Source organism: Catharus ustulatus, chromosome 3, assembly GCF_009819885.2.
Source record: "Catharus ustulatus isolate bCatUst1 chromosome 3, bCatUst1.pri.v2, whole genome shotgun sequence".
Classification (NCBI taxonomy): Eukaryota; Metazoa; Chordata; class Aves; order Passeriformes; family Turdidae; genus Catharus; species Catharus ustulatus.
In genome coordinates, this window is record NC_046223.1 from 68,590,167 (window position 1) to 68,608,399 (window position 18,233).

The window sequence follows — 18,233 nt, forward strand, 5'->3', positions numbered from 1 at the left end:
ATACAGAATTATATGCAAGAATATGTGGAACCAGGCTTTAGGTTGCGTTATATGGCTGGCAAGGAACAAGTACATGAATGTTTGCAAGTGAATGTCTCATAACTCAGGGCTGGCATCTGACTACAGTTAATGCTTTTATAAGTCAAGAGGAAAACCTTTGGAATAGCTGGGATTTTTGTGAGTCCATGCAGAAGCAGAATAAACTGGTATCAACATCTGCCCATAAATCTGTATGGTCAGATACATTAAGGAAAAGGCAAGCAGCTCTTCACTATCTGCACTGATCCAGCAGTGAGAGTGCTACATGGAAAGAAGGAAGGTAGATTAAAGAAACACAAAGTATTACATTAAAATAAAGAACCCAAATGTTAATTTAACTAGGGATTAACATTTGCACTTGCAAGTATTTTGTCTGTTGCATTTGTGTTTACAAGAAATATTTTGGTTGTAAATAGATATTTTAATACAAAGAGACTATTGAGAACACAACCAAAATATAGTAATTTGAATAATTTATACAGTTTGCATTATCCTTATCAGAAAGAATGCATAACAGACATCCCATTCCTAATTTTCCTTGCCAGTAAATAAACCTTGGTTGAAATTTTCCATGTAAACCTAGATTTTTTACAATCACAGGCAATAAATACTATGACTGAACCCATTCTTATGGGAGTGTTTTGGCATACTGCCAAAAGAAGCAAAATCTGAAGAAGCCACTGAAAGAAAACAGGAAATAACTAATGCCAGAAACAGAGAGGGATTGTTGTCAGATCTGTGTCCCTCGCACGAATCCTGTTCATTAACATAAGTCATGTTTCTGTCCTAAGGAGATTCACTTTGATGTTTAAGATTGGGGTTTTTGAAAGTTGAGAGTCCAGTTTCTGCTTTTTTTTTTCACCAAGCTCGCTTCTGGCACAGCATCTGATCTGTGAATCTGAGGGGAGCAGTGGTGGTGAGAACAGCCACTTCCCATTCCTCCCACAGCACAGGAGCTGCTGTTTGTGCTCTGGTGGCCCAGTCAGACAGGGAAAAAAGCAAAAACTAGGACTGATGTTATTGTTTCCCACTGTTCTGTGTTTATCACATTAACCAACAGCAGACTTGGTCTGGTTTGTAAATACAGAACCTGATCCAAAGCCCACTGAATTCTCTAAGACCTGTGCCTCAGAACCATGAACATGAATTTATCCAAATAATTTTTTAGACAAGGATTTTAAAACATATAAGGGTTTGAGAGAAAAGCAGTCTTTTTAAAGTTTGGGGTTTGGATTTTTGAACCAAAGTTTGATATAAAGCACAGTATGACATGGGAGTCTTTTATATTTTAGTATTCTTTGGACCAGACTCTTAAAACATTGTCATGGCAGAATCACTACTACCATATTACACGATTACTTCTTTGCACACTGCGCTCAGTTGGAAGGAATTCAAAACAAGCCCAGATTTATATCAAAATATTTGCCACGTGTTTCAGATAAGGTATCAGAAGCTTTGAACACAACATAAAAGATTTAATGTCCAGCATTTCCTTTTAAATTCCTTTATGTTTGTCCCTCACTCTCCACTCTCACACCCCTGCACCCTCACATTTTATGTGACAGCACTGCTTTAGTACCTTCAATAAAATAGCCTTGTCCAGTGAGGCAAATACAAGCACCTTATGAGGTGTGACCAACTTTTGAGTGCAGGCTTTGTCCTTTGCTGCTCTTTACAGATGACACATGAGCCCTTGTTGGCGCTGCAGCTCGATTGACTCAAAGCTGGGAGTGAGCGAGCAAAACGCACAGCTCAGGCAAAACAGACACATGGCATTTGTTATCTTTTTGATCCCCTGCTTTGTGATCGGCACCGACATTGCTCTCTCCTGCCAGAATGCTGACGACTTTGTGGGTGCCAGTTCTCCGGGGGACATCATTATTGGAGGCTTGTTTGCAGTCCACAGTGAAATGCTGCATCCAGAAGGAGATCCCATCAAGCCAGTAATTCAGAATTGTGCTGGGTGAGTAATACTGGAAGTTACACATGTAGCAAAGAAGAGACTGGATGTGTAACTCTTATATTATGGTCAACAAGTTCTGGTTCACTTGCTTTGCTTAGTCTTTAGAAATTCCTTGGATATCACACAAATTTCAGGTATATGACAAAATATGGCCAAGTTACAATAAAAAATACTGCAGCTTACTGAGGAGCTATTTCAATCTTCAGAGATAATCAAATAGCCTTGGATGTTTGTGTTATTATCTGGTTTCCATGGAAATGTTAATTTGCTATATATCCGAAGGACTCAGCTGGGGATCTATTAATTATTTGTTATGAAGCTGAACCTACATGATTTGAACACAGGCACACTCTTCCATTTTAACCAAGTCCATAGTAAAGTCTGCCTCCCATCTCTTGGGCGGCTCAGTTATAATCTCTGATAGTACCTTGATGGTGACACTAGTTATTTTTTAAATATAGTTATTTTTAAAATTACTATAATTATTACACTTGGGATTATAATTGTGGCTTTATGTTACAGGATAGCCTACATATATCTAGCCTATAGTGTTTCTATAAACACCTTGTCATGCATGCAGTCTGTGCATCAGAATATTTATTCTGTTGGCTCCAAATCCTACTGTGCTTGAAACATCCATTTTTCTGGAATGCATAAAAAGGAAACCTAGTGAAGAATTTTATTATAAGTACATAGTAAGCCTTTCTTAAGACCAGGAATTACAAACATACATTTTTAAAAATTGAAATACAGGTGCAAATTCACAAATTTTATTTGGATTTTACAATTTAATCCCACATCTGAATCTAATAATCAGCTAGGCATGCAGGTATCTATCTGGATTTATGTCAAAATGTTGATTAAGTTGATAATTTTGTCTGTCTTCCATTATTTCTCTATGGAAACATAAATTACCTCAAGTTCATCTAAAATTTAATTTAGTTCACAAGATTTGTAATCCTTAGAGAAGCTTGCCTGTGAGGAGGGTTGGTTAAATTATAGACATTTTGTGCTAGCTCAATTCTGATTAATCACCTGTTACAACATCCACTGGAGATGAGAGGAAATATCTGGGCTAACTTCATCATGTCTGAAGAGTATTTTAGAGACACCAATGCAACCACTGGAGACCTTGACCTCTGAAAATATTTTCTTCTATTCTGAAATATTTAGTACTTCCTTTTTGTTGCTTCATGCTTTTGGTGAAAATAAATACATTTTTAAAAAACTTACTGGGCAGGTGTAGTCAACTAGAATATCTTCATTGACTCTGATAGATACTTCCTGAAGATATCACTTGCAAATTTTCATGTATAATGAAAATTAAATTTTTACTACCTTATTCTTTTCCAGAAAAACACTTTTGTTCAGGTATATTTTAAGTTTTGTGTTTATTTTACTTAGTTTCTCATTAAATGAGAAAAAATGCATGGCTTTTGTAGACTAAACCCAAGTAAATCACACAGAACTTAACTACCCATCAGTTCTCAGCAGATGTAAAATTCTAAGGGATATGCTCAAAACAAACTTTCCTTCACCCTTGCTTCCAACAAAGTTTTTCTAAAAGATACCACCTATGTCTCTCTGACAGCTTTGAAATTCAAGTTTTTCTTCAGACACTTGCAATGATACATGCTATTGAAACCATCAACAACTCAACACTGTTACCTGGAATTACTCTGGGCTATGAAATCTATGACACGTGTGCAGAAGTTACAAAAGCCATGGCATCTGCTCTGAGATTTCTGTCTAAATTCAATTCTTCTGAGGATGCTGTGGAGTTCAAGTGTAACTACTCAGACTACATCCCAAGAGTCAAGGCAGTCATTGGAGCCACCTACTCAGAGGTGTCGATGGCAGTGTCAAGGCTGTTGGCTTTGCAATTAATCCCACAGGTAGGTTTGAGGCAATTATTTTTTTTTGGACAGAGGTTCAGATTTATTATGCTAAGAATAAAGGCTCTGATCACAGGAATTGCAAAAGCCACATGTTTACTACAGGGCAGGATTTAGTTTATCCCAAGGACATCAGTGTGGGTGAGCTTCAGCTCCAAATGAAGGCTTTGATTCACTTGCCCAAACAAAGGCAGTAAGGGATAATTTATATACCTGAAGCACATTTTTCTAAGCATTTTTTCAGGGTCATGCTGGGCTCTTGTCTGCCTGGTAGTGCCTTTACAAGGACTTTGTTCAGGTAGCAAAGTGATAGCTGCTGTGTCCAATTTGCCTGGTGGTGAATATGACAATACTCAATCTCAAGCTAAAAAAAAAGAAGAGACCAGATCAAATCTGACCAGAAATTTGGGAATTCTCTCCAGCCCAACAGAAATTAAATGTTGAAGTCAGTTAAAACTATGGGTAGAGAAGTGAGGAAGATTGCTCTAAAACAAAGATTTACTCCTGGTACTCTTCAAACTATTGTAGAAGTGAAAAAATACAACAGTTTAGATACACATTAGTCCTTCCCAAAACATCCTTATCTATTTCTGACCTCTCTAGGACTAGTACAGTCCCACATTTGTGCTTAGGCCCATGCTTACCTTCGTACTGCCACCTTTCTAAAAGAATAGGGATCAAGGCCAGGACTAACAAGGAATAAGCAGAACCACTTCCACACCAACCTGCCTTGCACATTTGGCAGTAGTTATAAATTAACCAAATAAGTGGAAAAGACATAAAATCTGAACTAAAGATAACTTCTAACTGAATCTTCTCCTCTGCAATGGTAGGAAGTAATTCTGACCTCCAACGCCACCACAGGAACTGTAGTAAGTATGAAAACTAAACTGCCACAGTCGAACATAATCAAAAGGCAAGTGACTAAAAAAATCTTCAGTAGAGGATAGATGAAAAATGGGACCCAATAGATTTTTCTTATCAATAGCATCTGCAGTGTTCTGACACAGTAAGATTTTTATATTCCCTCCTGACAGGTAACACTCATTTTGGAAAGCTTAAATTTATTTTTTAAGAACTTTCAAGCAAAATATAGGGGTGAAAAAGTTCCAACAAAAAATAAGAATGGATTAAAACTGTAGAGATTTAAATAGCAATGTTCTTTTAATGTTTTTCTAGCTACATTCACAAGAAAAGCATAATAAATCTTTTGAAGGAAAGAATTATAGCATTTTGTATTATTGGTTACTGTTTCTTTGTCTGTGAGGTTCTTCCAACATATTTAATGATCTTTTTGAAATATAATAACTAAATATTGGTGACAAATAAATAAATAAATAAATGTGATCCATACTAACACTCTCAGTGATAGGAAAATACTACAAAATATAAGAGTACTAGCAATTTGAATAGAGACTCAAAAAATAGCCAATATTTAAAATGTTGTTTTGAAGAGCATGTTGATGGTATCTTAACAGAGTAGCCCAAACTATTTATGCCATCATTGCTGTCATATCCATTTTTAAAGATTTTGTTCTTGGCCATCACTGAATTATGTGGAAGAGAGTGAAAAAAGTGTGTAGCTGGTACTGGGCATAAGTCTGCATCCTAAGAGCAGGGAGAGAGAACCTGCCCCCTTTGGCTGCAATTTGTTTATGCCCACTCTCAGGAGGAGGAGGGAGCCCAGGTCAGGTGGGAAGAAAGAGCAATCATGGCAGCTTTGATCTCTTGGCATCCTTTGGAGGAGACCACGTCCATAACTGAATTGTTCGCTCTTCCTAGGTCAGTCCTGCATCATCAGCTGAAATCCTCAGTGACAAAATCAGGTTTCCTTCTTTCTTCAGGACTATCCCCAGTGATTTTCACCAGACCAGAGCAATGACTCACTTGATCTGTGAATCTGGGTGGAACTGGATTGGAGTAATAGCCACTGATGATGACAATGGACGATTTGCTCTGGAGAGCTTTGGGGTCCAGGCCATGGCAAACAATGTTTGCATAGCTTTTAAAGAGATGCTGCCAGCCTATCTCTCTGACAACACCTTTCACAGCAAAGTTGATCATGCAATTGAGAAGATTGTCAAGGAAACAAGAGTAAATGTTATTGTTGTCTTTATGAGACAGTTTCATGTGCTCAAACTATTCAAGAAGGCAATTGAGAGGAATGTTAATAAAATCTGGATTGCAAGTGATAACTGGTCAGCTGCAGTCAAGATCAGTACAATTCCCAATGTCAGACAGCTGGGAACAGTTGTGGGATTTGGATTTAAAAGTGGAGACATCTCCTCATTCCAAGAGTTTCTGAGAAACCTTCATGAAAAGCCCACTGAAAACAATAAGTTTTTGCGTGAATATATTGTACTTTCATCAGTCTGTGCTCACCTGGAATATCATGATTTTCAAAAGTGCATTGCAAACCAGTCCCAGGATAATCTATTGGAAAATGATGAGAGTAAACCTCAGATCTGGAGAGACGATTTTTTGAATGCTAACATTGAAGCAGGATTTATCCGGAGTACTACACTTGCAGTCTATGCTATAGCTCATGCCATTAAAGGGCAGTGCAAAGACAGAGACTGCAAGGATCCATCTGCCTTCACTCCCTGGGAGGTATGATGCTAATTCTTTCAGGTCTCATTCTCTCTGCTTAACTTTCATCACATTTTTGCTGCCATATTCCTGGTGATAAAAGCCTGGTCCTTTAACTAAATTACTTTTTATCAGCTATTTGACTACTAGTGGTTGGTCCCATTGCAACCACCAAAGAGTTTCATTTCCCTCTCTTTCTCTCAGCATTGAGTCTGTTTTGTCTTAATTCAAATGTTTTCCTCTACAATGAGTCTCTACTTGAAACTGAAAATGCAATACATTATACCTCTGTCTGATCTTGACTTATATATAAAGACATAATCTTTAAGATGGGTGAGGTGCCCATTATCACACTACTGGGTGGGAAAAGAAGAGGAAAAATCAGACAAGTAAACCTGACCTGACCTTTTACCCAAGAACCTGCTCAGGACTATTCACTTTTACACACTTTTACTCAGAGGATTAAACAAATGTTCATTTAAAAGTCAAACAACCTCTGAAGCACTCTGATTTGCTATTCTGATTTGCTCTGACCTCTTATCCTAGGTCAGGGCAGGTCAAACCAAGATATGGGATTTGAAAAAAACTCAACCAACCAATAACCCAGTAACAATCAGACTCTTACATGAATTAGTAACGCTAATGAGACAAATTCAGGACTACTTTGTAGGAATGCATGTCTATGGAGCTACATGTACATCAGAACTGAACTATATCCAAAACCATCAAAATTAAAACTCCTTTGAAGTTAAGCACTTATGAAGAGAACTGAAAGAGAAAATTATTTCCCTTGTGGTATTTTCATAACATGCTTCTTCTACATGAAAATTCAACCCTCTAGGAAGGGAGATATATATGTGCCGAAAAATATTGGGATCCAAATAATCCATATCATACATCTCCATATACAGGGAAACAATTGAATTATTGTTGTAATAAACTTTGCAAAAAAAATAACCAGATGCACCAAAATGTTGCTAAATTCTGTCTTCTATCTAAAGCCCAAGATGTACTCAAAAAGCTCTGGTGTTCTCATACTGTTAGACAAATTGAAAAAATGGAGAAATATTAAATGACTAGTCTGAGTATATACAATTTAAAAAGTCCTATTCGGTTCCACACAACTATGCATTGTCCATGTAAAATGCACCAATCAAATAGTTTAGAAACACATCATTCTTCATAAATCATAAAGTGTTCAAAAAATTATATTATACATGAAAAAATGGCATATTATATACACCAGATGTGTTACATATATTTGACAAAGCCTATTGAGGTAGTACACCTGTCAGCACAATTGTTAAATGCTGTGAATATCACAAATGGACCCACATAGCAGCATGCTTTTCAAATGCAGCTGAACCCAGCCTTTCACCAAACATTGAATTTTTTTCTTGATAGTAAATTACTGTTGCCAAAAGTCACTCACCCTGCAAAATAATAAAGCTTTTGCTTCAATTAAAAACCATGGCAGCTATTTAGAGTACTTCTATGATCTCCCCATGAACTGGGAGTGGGGATATATAATGTGTCTAAACCTGTCATTTTCTATATTCACACAGACCTTGTTTGATCTGTCTGTGATGAAGGAGACAGAAGTTTTCCCCTGTTTCACAGAATGGATTGCAATATGAAGCTGGACAGTTGCCTTAAAGCATTCTTGGTTTTGTATTTCCTGTGACCTATCAAATATGGTCTTGCTGTTTATTGCCATTGTGCCATTGATCTCCCTATCTGAGCAAATTGGCATGTATTGTTCATTGATTATTAACAGTTCTGAGTCTCACCTTGCCACACACAATTTCAGTCAGTCACAGCCAGAAACAGTGATAGATACTTCCAGACATGCTAGGGGAATTAACTCTGTAAGTGAATGTTGCCCAGATTGACTCTGTTGACATTAAAGTAACAACAAGAGCACTGCCCACCACTGTTCTTTACAAGAAGGGGAGTGCCAAAAGATTCTTAGCCATTGCATGCAAAATATTTCCTCTCTGAACATCACACCAAAATTTTAAAGGCTGGGGAAAAAAAATTATTACGATTTTAGGAAATTTTCATTATTTTTAATAATAATTTTTTAAGGCCAACAGGGTTGTCTGTATAATGCAATTCTGTAAACAAAATTAATCTGAATTTTAATATTTCTCTTCGTTCTAAAAGTATTTCTCTTTAACTTGATATTTTCATATGTATGTTAAACTACTCAGTTTGTCACACTGACACGATACTGGTGTCCATTATCCTTCCTTACACTTGTGTGCAGCTCCTTGAAGAACTTAAAAAAGTTGTAATCATTGATGATGATAAGGAAGTCATGTTTGACTCCGATGGAGATATGAACATCAGTTATGATGTCCTTCTTTGGAAAGAAATTGATGGCCAAATGGAAATCACCACAGTGGCAGAATACGATGCAGAGAAAGGTGGCTTTATCTTTGAGGATGAAGAGAAAAAAAAAGATTTTCTGGCTTTAAAGGTAACTTTTAATTTGTTGACGTAACATGTGAAATTTGTTTCAGATAATTTTTTCCCTCTGCAGCACTTGCAACTGCAACATGCATCAGCTAGAAATCTTTTGTGTGGGTTTAATGTTCTCCTCTTAGAGCAAAGAATCCTTTCTGAGTTTATTCAACCCTTTTCATGCACCCTGAGATGCATGTTAGCCCATGAGCAGGCTCAGTGATACAAAATTTATTTATTTTTCCAGAATGCCCCTAGAAGTTTGTATCTGTCCTTAGCATTCGATTCCAGAATCTTACAAAGGGATTTTAAAATTTTAAAAATGATAGTGCATAAAAATCCCCCACTTATGTACCACCTCTTTTTTTTTTTTTACATAAAGATTCAGATGTGTTGACTTTATTGTTAAAAAAAAAAAAAACAAGAAAGAAAAAGTAAAGAAAAAAGAAAAGAAAGAAAGAGGTTTTGTTTTTTATTTGCCCCCTGTTAGAGCTGGGGTCAGCAACATGAGTAGGTGGTGCCACCTGGAGCCCCAGCACTGGTGTAGACAGAACTAGTGGGTGGCCCTGGCCAGTTCCAGCTGGACAATTTGTCCTCTGTGCATGGGTGGATGTCTGAGTTCATGGCACTGCTCTGTGCTGCAAGCATCCCCACTAATGGGACAGGGAGAGGCTGCTTACTAGGTGGCCTGAATTCTAGCATCCTTAGGTGAACTTAGCTGAGGACAGAAGGAAACCTCAAACTTTGTCCCTCTTTGTGGTGCAAGGAAATATCTCCACCTCCTTGTAAAAACCATATTGGAAGAGTCAGAGCTGCAGTGCAGAGCACCTCCCAAAGTGTCTCGCTCAGGGCAAGGTCCCTCAGACCTCCCTCCTGAGCTCTGAGCACCTGAGCAGAGTATCAGGATCTATTTGTGAAGCAGTTCACTCAAATTCCCCATCAGATGCTTCTGTGCATTCTTTGAAGATGATCCTCTGTAGTCTAAATACAGGTTCAAAGCTGAATGAAAGACTTTGGTCTAGATTTTTAATTTACACAAATCCAGGGATAAGCATTCATGGCTCAAAAATAAAATTATGAGGTAAATAATGCCTCATTCTATTACTCATTGACTGTGTGGAGAAAATGCAAGAAACATGGACCCTACAATGTCTCCTTTTCAACATAATTTTCAGATTTCCTTAAAATATGGATTATACAAAAAAAACCCAAAACAAAACAAAAAAGCAAATTGCAAAAATCCTGGAGGTTTATATTAATTATGTTCTCTTGTAATTCGCTGTACCTGAGATGATGATCTCTTTTTCTTTTCCCTCTTCACACTGCAGAAGGTTCAGTCAACATGCTCCCAGCACTGCAGGCCAGGCCAGGTGAAAAAGGTTACAGAAAGTCCACACACATGCTGCTATGAGTGTATTTACTGCCCAGAAAACCATTACAGCAACAAAACAGGTAAAAAACTTGTATCCAAATAAAGGTTTATTTATACATCAATGCAATTATTTTGCTTGGATATAATGTGTCTTGAGACCCTTGGGTTAAATTTTGGAATGGGATTAAAATATTTATTTGTGATCAGTTTCCTGTGCTTTTTAAAAGGCCAAGTTTAAAGTAATTAGATTAGATTAGATTGGATTTTAGTTACTAATAATGAGTAACTAGATAAAGGGCACTGGTCTTTGCTAGGATAGAAATTCTGATTTATCAGTGAGATTTATTCTCATTAAAGAGAGCCTTTCCTCCCTGTCTTTCTGTAGTACATTCAGTCCAGTAAGGAGCAATTTCTTGAGTTTGAGGGTGGTCAGGCACTGGAATAGGCTGTCCAGAGAAGTTGTTGTGGTTGCCCCATTTCTAGAAGTGTTCAAGGCCAGGCTGGATGGAGCTCTGAGCAGCCTGGTGTAGTGAAAGGTGTCCCTGCCCTTCGTGCAGGAATTGGAATTAGATGGCCTTTGAAAGTGCCTTTCAATCCAAACTATTCTACAAGCCTGTGAATTTATGAAGTTCAAGGCTTATGTATTTTGCTTAGCAGCACATTTTGTGTTTTACCACAGAGTGCTGTGTAATTTGATATAAATGTACAGCAATATTTTCTAGTATCAAATCTGATGTATACTTTAATGTTGGTTTAAGCAAAGTCTTTTAAAGGGGAAAATTAAATATGGAGAAGAGAGATGGAATTAAGAAAATTAAAGTAGCATGTACTTTTAATATCGTGAGAGCAGAAGAAAAGTATAGTAATTTCATGACCATAAGGCACACCAGACTATAAGGCGCACCCCCCGGGAGTCGGCAAATTTCACAACTTTGTAGATCAGATAAGGCGCACCGGACTATAGGGCGCACTTTTTTTTGCAGCGAGGCTCCGCCCCCAGCTCACCCCGCGCGGTTGCTGGCTGAGGCCCCGCCTCAACCCGGCAGCCATGGGCCCCCAGGCCTGCCTGTACCCAGCGGGGCCGGGACATGCCCGCTGCCCCTCCGTGTCGCCTCTCCGGGGCCGGGGCATGCCCGTCACTGCTCCGTGCCACCTCACCGGGGCCGGGCTATGTCCGCCGCCACTCAGTGCTGCCTCTCTGGGGCTGGGCTATGGCCGCTGCCCCTCCATGCCCGCTCCACGGGGCCGGGGCGTGTCTGTGGAGGGGTCGTTCTGCCTCCACAGGGCCAGGGCGTGCCTGCCGCCGCTCCGCCCCATCTCCACCTGGCAGCCATGGCCCTGCCGGCTCCCCCCGCGGCTCGCAGCTCTCACTTCCAGGTAGGCAAATTTCTGAACTTTGTCCATCAGATAAGGCGCACCGGATTATAAGGCGCACTTCCGGGTTCGGGGGAAAATTTTAGTCAAAAGGGTGCGCCTTATAGCCTTGAAATTACTGTAAATTATATCTTTATATTCAATTAATTGTGAAATTTCTCCCTATCAGAGACTAGGAATTGCAAAGCAAAAATACCTTTCATATCATAATCTAAAGCAATGTTTGTTCTTGCTGTTGTATTTTAAAAGCTAACTGTAAAGATAATATTAGGATGTTTTCTTGTTAAAATGGACTAATGAACGAAAAATAGTTCAAATTTTTGCAAGAGAATTGATTACTCTTGAGTCGTTGTTAAGTTTTCAATTAAAGTTTGCCCGTCCAGAGCTCTGGCCAGGCCACATTTCCCTGTCAGCGATGAGCAAGGCAGTTTTAGAGCCTGGTAATTTTTCCTCCTTGCCCCTGGCTGCAGGCAAGGCTTGCTCCCATCTGGCAGCGAGCTCCAGGTATTTGTCCTTTGCTCGCTGTGCCACTGCCACCGCAGCCACCGCAGCCCTGCAGCTCCTCCCCCTGGATAGCCACAGCTGGAGTCAGGAGCAGTCAGACCCACCTTTTCCCTTTAGCATCCTTTCCCACATTGCTCCTGTAGCTCAGGTCCCTACAACCCGCTTTGCAGTTTATTAACTTCGGAGTTCCACAATATCTTCCCTTTTTCTGCTTCCAGATATGGATTACTGCTACCTGTGTAACAACAAAACCTACTGGGCTCCCATCAACAGCTCCACGTGCTACAGAAAGACAATTTATTTCCTTGCATGGACTGACTGGTTTGCTATCTTCCTGCTCCTCCTCTCCGCTTTTGGGGTTGTGCTGGTTTTGTCTATTTGTGTAATATTTACCAAAAACTTGGACACACCAGTCGTAAAGGCGTCTGGTGGTCTGACAGTCTGCTATATCATTCTCTTCAGCCACTTCCTGATTTTTTTAAGCACTGTCTTCTTCATAGATGTACCTACAGAATTCAAATGTAAAACTAGGCAAGCAGTCTTTGGCATAAGTTTTACACTTTGCATTTCATGTATTTTAATAAAGTCACTAAAAATTTTACTAGCTTTCAGCTTTGATCCCAAGCTTCAAAATTTCCTGAAATGCATGTATAAACCTATTCCCACTGTGGTCACCTGCACTGGAATTCAAGTTGTCATTTGCACCTCCTGGTTAATATTTAGGACACCTTTTGTAAGTCAAAATTTCTCAATCCCAAGAGTAATAATCCTGGAATGCAATGAGGGGTCTGTTGTGGCTTTTGGGATTATGTTGGGCTACATTGCTACCCTAGCATTTATTTGCTTCATATTTGCCTTTAAAGGTAGGAAGTTGCCAGAGAATTACAATGAAGCTAAATTCATCACTTTTGGGATGCTAATTTACTTTATAGCATGGATCGTATTTATCCCTGTCTATGCAACTACATTTGGCAAATACTTGCCAGCAGTGGAAATCATCGTTGTTTTAATATCTAATTATGGAATCCTCTGCTGCACTTTTCTTCCAAAATGCTATATCATCATTTACAAGCAAGAAACAAACACAAAATCTGCCTTTCTCAAAATGGTTTACACTTACTCCTCTAAGAGTGCAGGCAGCGTTGCTGTCAGTCAGGTTTCTTTAGATTCAAAATCTTCCAGCTTCCGAGCTCCCATCACGGACTCATGTAAAACTGAGAATGACTCTGTGAGTGGAAACTGCCATTTCCAAGTGCCTGGGCAGCCATTAATAAAAGGCAAAGTTCTTCCTAAAAATGCTGCAAGGACTATGGTCAGGAAAAGAGTTTCCAGCATATGACTGGCCGTTGTTAAAGTGCCAGAAGTTAAAAAAGCATTTTAAGGGAGCCATTTCTCTTTCAGATCTCTTTCCTTTTAGTATGCCCAAGGAGGGCAGGCCATGTGAAACACCTTTTCCTGTACTTAGGCAGTTATCCATTGCCAGATCTGAAAGGCTTTCCTGACTCACTGAGTCCATCCCTTGCTCCTGCAAACTCCCTGATGTGCAGACCCCTTCAGCAGCTCCCTTCCTTCCCCATCCAGCCCACACAGACTTGCAGGAATGTATTCTGCAACCTCCCTTCCTAAAGTGAGGCAGAACCATCACAAAACTATTATTTCTCACAGTCATGTAAGTGGGACTACATGAGTTTCCCCACTTCTTTGCCTCTTTGATACTCAATTGTTTAAGGAGCTCTTCTTCTCATCTGGCCCCATTTTACAGATCAAAGAGAATCTTGTCCCAGCCTTTGTTTGCCAAGATAAACAAGTCCAGTCCTTTAGTCTCCACTTTTAAGATAGCCTCTCTATTCTGAAATTCCAAAAGTAACTCTTTTCATCTGGTGTCAGTGAAACTTTTCTTTTTCCTCCCCTAAACTGCACACCTAATTCCAGATGAGTGCTGTAGTAACATTTAAGGTTCCTTGTGTTTACCAGCATGGTAATGAACTGGACAGATCTATAAAGAAATCAGAGAATCCTTCTGAAATTCTGAAGTTACACAAATGTTCGTCTGCCTTTTTTCCCCATACTCAAAAGAAATACACTTTAACTTTATGCACCTCCTCTTATGCACAGAGAGCCCCAGATGTTCTTTTATCTGAGACTGTAAGGTCAATGTGTAATGACAAAACTTAAAAACACTAATTGAGTCCTCTCATTAGCATAAATAATGTAATGACCAGTATCAGCACGAGTGCATTCTGGAAAATTTAGGGGGGTTGATATATATTTTTTTAAATTTGATTTTCAATAAGAACATGACAATGCATTATGATACACAGAAATAGCATGACTTGGAATGATCTGCACTGAATGGGTCTCTGCTCTGTAGCTCCATGAGCACAGCTGTGCTGTGCCTTCTATGTGAGAGCCAAAGGGCACATTCAGAGAAGAATTTTCTGTCAGGGTAATGGCACCACAGAGCTTTTTCAGAACTAGAGCTACATTGTCAATACAGGAACAGGAAAATACTTTTCCATATTCATAAAGCACAGAACATAGAAACTTTGCTATTTTAAGTTCTATGTCATGTTACTGTAAAACAATATTAAAATCCTTGATATTGTGTATCTATGAAGGTATTTTAAAGTCATTTGAAAGGCAAGAGTGCAATATGGATTTGTGAAAATACATATGTTCTGTTGCTGATTGTAGGAATGAAGTGTTATGTGTATATATTTACATGCTGAATGCTGTTTATACTTCAGAAATAATTTTCTGCATATGAGGTTATTCATGATATGGTTAAAATGCCTGCACTTTGACTGCCAATGCAGCAAGAAGTCTTTCCTTGAAAGAGAGAAGCAAAGCTTACATTGCACAACTGTCAGCAGTCAGCTGGTTAGAAAAGTTATTTTGGCTGGAATGTTGTACCTGTATTTACTGTTTTCAAAAGTGTTGAGTATAGCATGCCTTGAAGCTATATGAAAGGGAATGATTAAAGCCATATGATATTTAAAATTGAGTTTGCTTACTTAATTTCCTTACCTCTCCTATAAGCTTCTGCTTGGCCTTGGGCAACAGCAACACACACACCTTAAGGTGTTTCCACTGTAGACCTCAGCCTGCTTGGAAATGTCCTTTAGATTGAAAGCTTTGTACAGCAAGGGATTAATCCTGCAGGACAATGAGGAGAATGTCTTGATGAACAGGGTCTGGTGACAGCAATGTGAAGGTCTCTGCCAAGGTATCTCTGAGGAAAGACATCACATATGGCAGAATTTCAAATCTCAGAAGAGCCCTACATGCTCCATCTAATTCTCCATCTACTCAGGTCTTCTGTGCAAAGCACAGTCCATGGCAGAGCAGAGAAAACGTAACAGGGTTGCAAGTTTGACTTGGCAGCAAAAAAGAGACATTGCACCAAGACGTGTTACATGGCTTTAAATGCCTTGTCTGCAACAAGCAAGTGATCATATGTAGGTAGAATATAAAGGGATTGTGCTACCCTACAGAGAGGATATGAAAAAAAGCTTAAAATAGGAGTTTTTTATGCTAAAGGAGCATTTGTGCACATTCTCCTGCCCAGGGCAGTAAGTATTCCAACAATCTAACTATTCCCCTTGCCAGTCATGGGGACATTAAATGAGCCTGAAACAGATTTTCATCCCAGAACACAAAACAGGAATCATCTTCCACAGCAAAGTCTTATCCTGGTGCTCCCAGAGCCATGGCCCATAGGTCAGATCATGTGAGGCCAAAGGGACCAGCTCTCCTTTCTGGCCCAAAGCACACTCTGCTTGCTTACTTTGGAAAGATTCTGAAACCACTTCTCGACCACTTCTCAGTTCTTTGCTGGAAACTACACGAACTCCAGGCTTCCTCCCAGCAGTTCTGCTGATGGTCATTGGAGCTGCAGTGACTCTGAGTATGTGGGTGACCATCAGGAGGGGCAACTAATAGCAGTGGGCTGGGGTGCTGCTCATAATAAATGACACTGAGCCCAGTTCAGATGTGCTGACTCTTCCTACCCTTCCCTACTGTGACTTTAGGGACAAGGAGCACTGCTTGACACTATGCCACTCTCTTTGAGTGAAGGTAAAGTATCATCTTCTAGGTAATTTCTGTTGATGTGTCTTCATCTCTTCATCTCCTTGACAACATTCTGAAAGAGAAGACAGCTGCTCAAGGAGCATGTGTGCATGCAAAGAGGTACATTTCTTCCTTTTCGTTACATGTTTTGCTCCTGAAGAAAAGATAGCTGGAGGTTTTGACTGCAAAAAGTTAAAAACTCCTCTTTTGTGCTGTCATACTGAGCACAGGACTTTAGCTGTTGCCAGACAGTGATCCCTCCCTGGGGAGTGGGACTTCCTCTGATCATCTGCAGCCATTCGGGCTTTGGCTGACGCATGTAAAATCTTCCACTGTGCCTTGGTTTAGGGCAAATTTGGGAGGAAACCCCAGAATGGGGGCCTTTAACTGGTTCAGTGAAAAATATTTTCTCAGAGAGACGTGGAAAAAAACTGTTTATTTAACAGACAAAGCACTCCCCAGCACAAAATTGAACAATACTAAACAGTAAAACTTCTCGTCACTTTGAAGGAGATGACAAATTCAGAAGAGTTCCTTCTGTGAATGCAGCCTGGCTCACTCAGTCTGTTCTTAGACCCTCCAGAGCTGGGAAATGCCGCAGCCCAGGCCAGGCTGGGTGGGCCACAGGTGTGAGCTCCTGGTGTTTCCTTTGGGTTTTTAGCCCACAGCAGGTTTCAACGATTTCAAGAAAAAGGGAAAAAACATAGTCTAGGGGATTTCTTTTTTGCTTCAGCTAGCCAGAAAAAACTGACTGAAAGCAAAGGAGAGCTCTCTCCTGCTGTTTGCTGCTAACAACACAGTCTGTGTGAAGAATGTGGAGGAGCAAGTGCCATCTCTGATAATAAACTCTGCACCGCTTTGTCTTCCTGTTTTACTCCTGGAACCAGTTTGAAAGCTGCAGAACTCAATATACATCACCAACAGACAATTTGGGGATACAAGTATCATAAAGTCACCCCACAACACACTGCTTGGTGCATCACACACAGTTCTGTTGGGACAATCTTATACCGTCATGAATATCATGCTGACTCTGATTGTTACTTAGTAAATGTCTATTCTGTGCTGATTTCTCTAAAATTTTTTTTCAGGGTTTGTTTTTTGTTTGATTTTGTTTTTTTAAAATAAAACTGTCCAGGATTTGAAAGGAAAAACAAAAAATAAAAAAGTTTTTCAGTTGAAGTATGTGGGAAAGCCTATGGTGAGAATTAATATATTTGGGCATTCTGAAAGCAGTAAAATGACAGAAACACAGATATGAGCAGGTTTGTGCCATAGAATTTATAAATTTATCATAAAATGGGTTGGGTTGGAAGGGACCTTAAAGATCATCTAGTTGCCATGGGTAGAAACACCTTCCACTAGACCAGGTTGCTCAAAGCCCCATCCAACTCTCCAGGGATGAGGCATCCACAACTTGTCTGAGCAACCTGTGCCAGTGTCTCACCAACCTCACAGAAAAGAATTTCTTCCTAATCTAAACCCATCATGATTCAGTTAAAGCCATTACTCCTTGTAATGGGGTATAGGAATCACTACAATTTACTACAATTTACTACTTGTAAAAAGGCCTTCTCCATCTTTCTTGTGGGCCCCCTTTAGGCACTGGGAGTGCTGTAAGGTCTCCCTGGAACCTCCTTTTCTTCAGGCTGAACAACCCCAGCTCTCCCATCCTGTCTTTGCGGGAGAGATGCTCCTGGTCTCTGGTTGTTTTTGTGGCAGTCCTCTGGACTCGCTCCAACAGGTGCACGTCCGAACACGAAGTTGAACTACCGCGTCTGTTTCTTTAGCCGAGTTTTGTCTCGAACGCTGACTTTTCCTCGCCTGCAATCCGTGAGTGCTGTAATTGAACAAGGTGCCATCTCCGGAGGAGCGATCCCCGCCGGGTGTCGGCGGCCGTCCCGCCTCTCCTCCGGGCGCGGCTGGAAAGGTTCGGGGGGCGGGGCCGGGGTCGCTCCCG

The 18,233-nt window shown here is 40.0% G+C and overlaps 1 protein-coding gene across 1 annotated transcript; it reads left to right on the top strand.

The window, feature by feature from the left end:
* The first annotated feature begins 1,808 nt into the window (after window positions 1-1,808).
* On the top strand, window positions 1,809-13,541 carry GPRC6A (G protein-coupled receptor class C group 6 member A). Its single transcript, XM_033056148.1, has 6 exons — window positions 1,809-2,002; window positions 3,594-3,897; window positions 5,680-6,507; window positions 8,756-8,968; window positions 10,281-10,404; window positions 12,421-13,541. The coding sequence occupies exons 1-6, from the start codon at window positions 1,809-1,811 to the stop codon at window positions 13,539-13,541; spliced, it is 2,784 nt and encodes a 927-aa protein (XP_032912039.1).
* The last annotated feature ends 4,692 nt before the right edge of the window (window positions 13,542-18,233 follow it).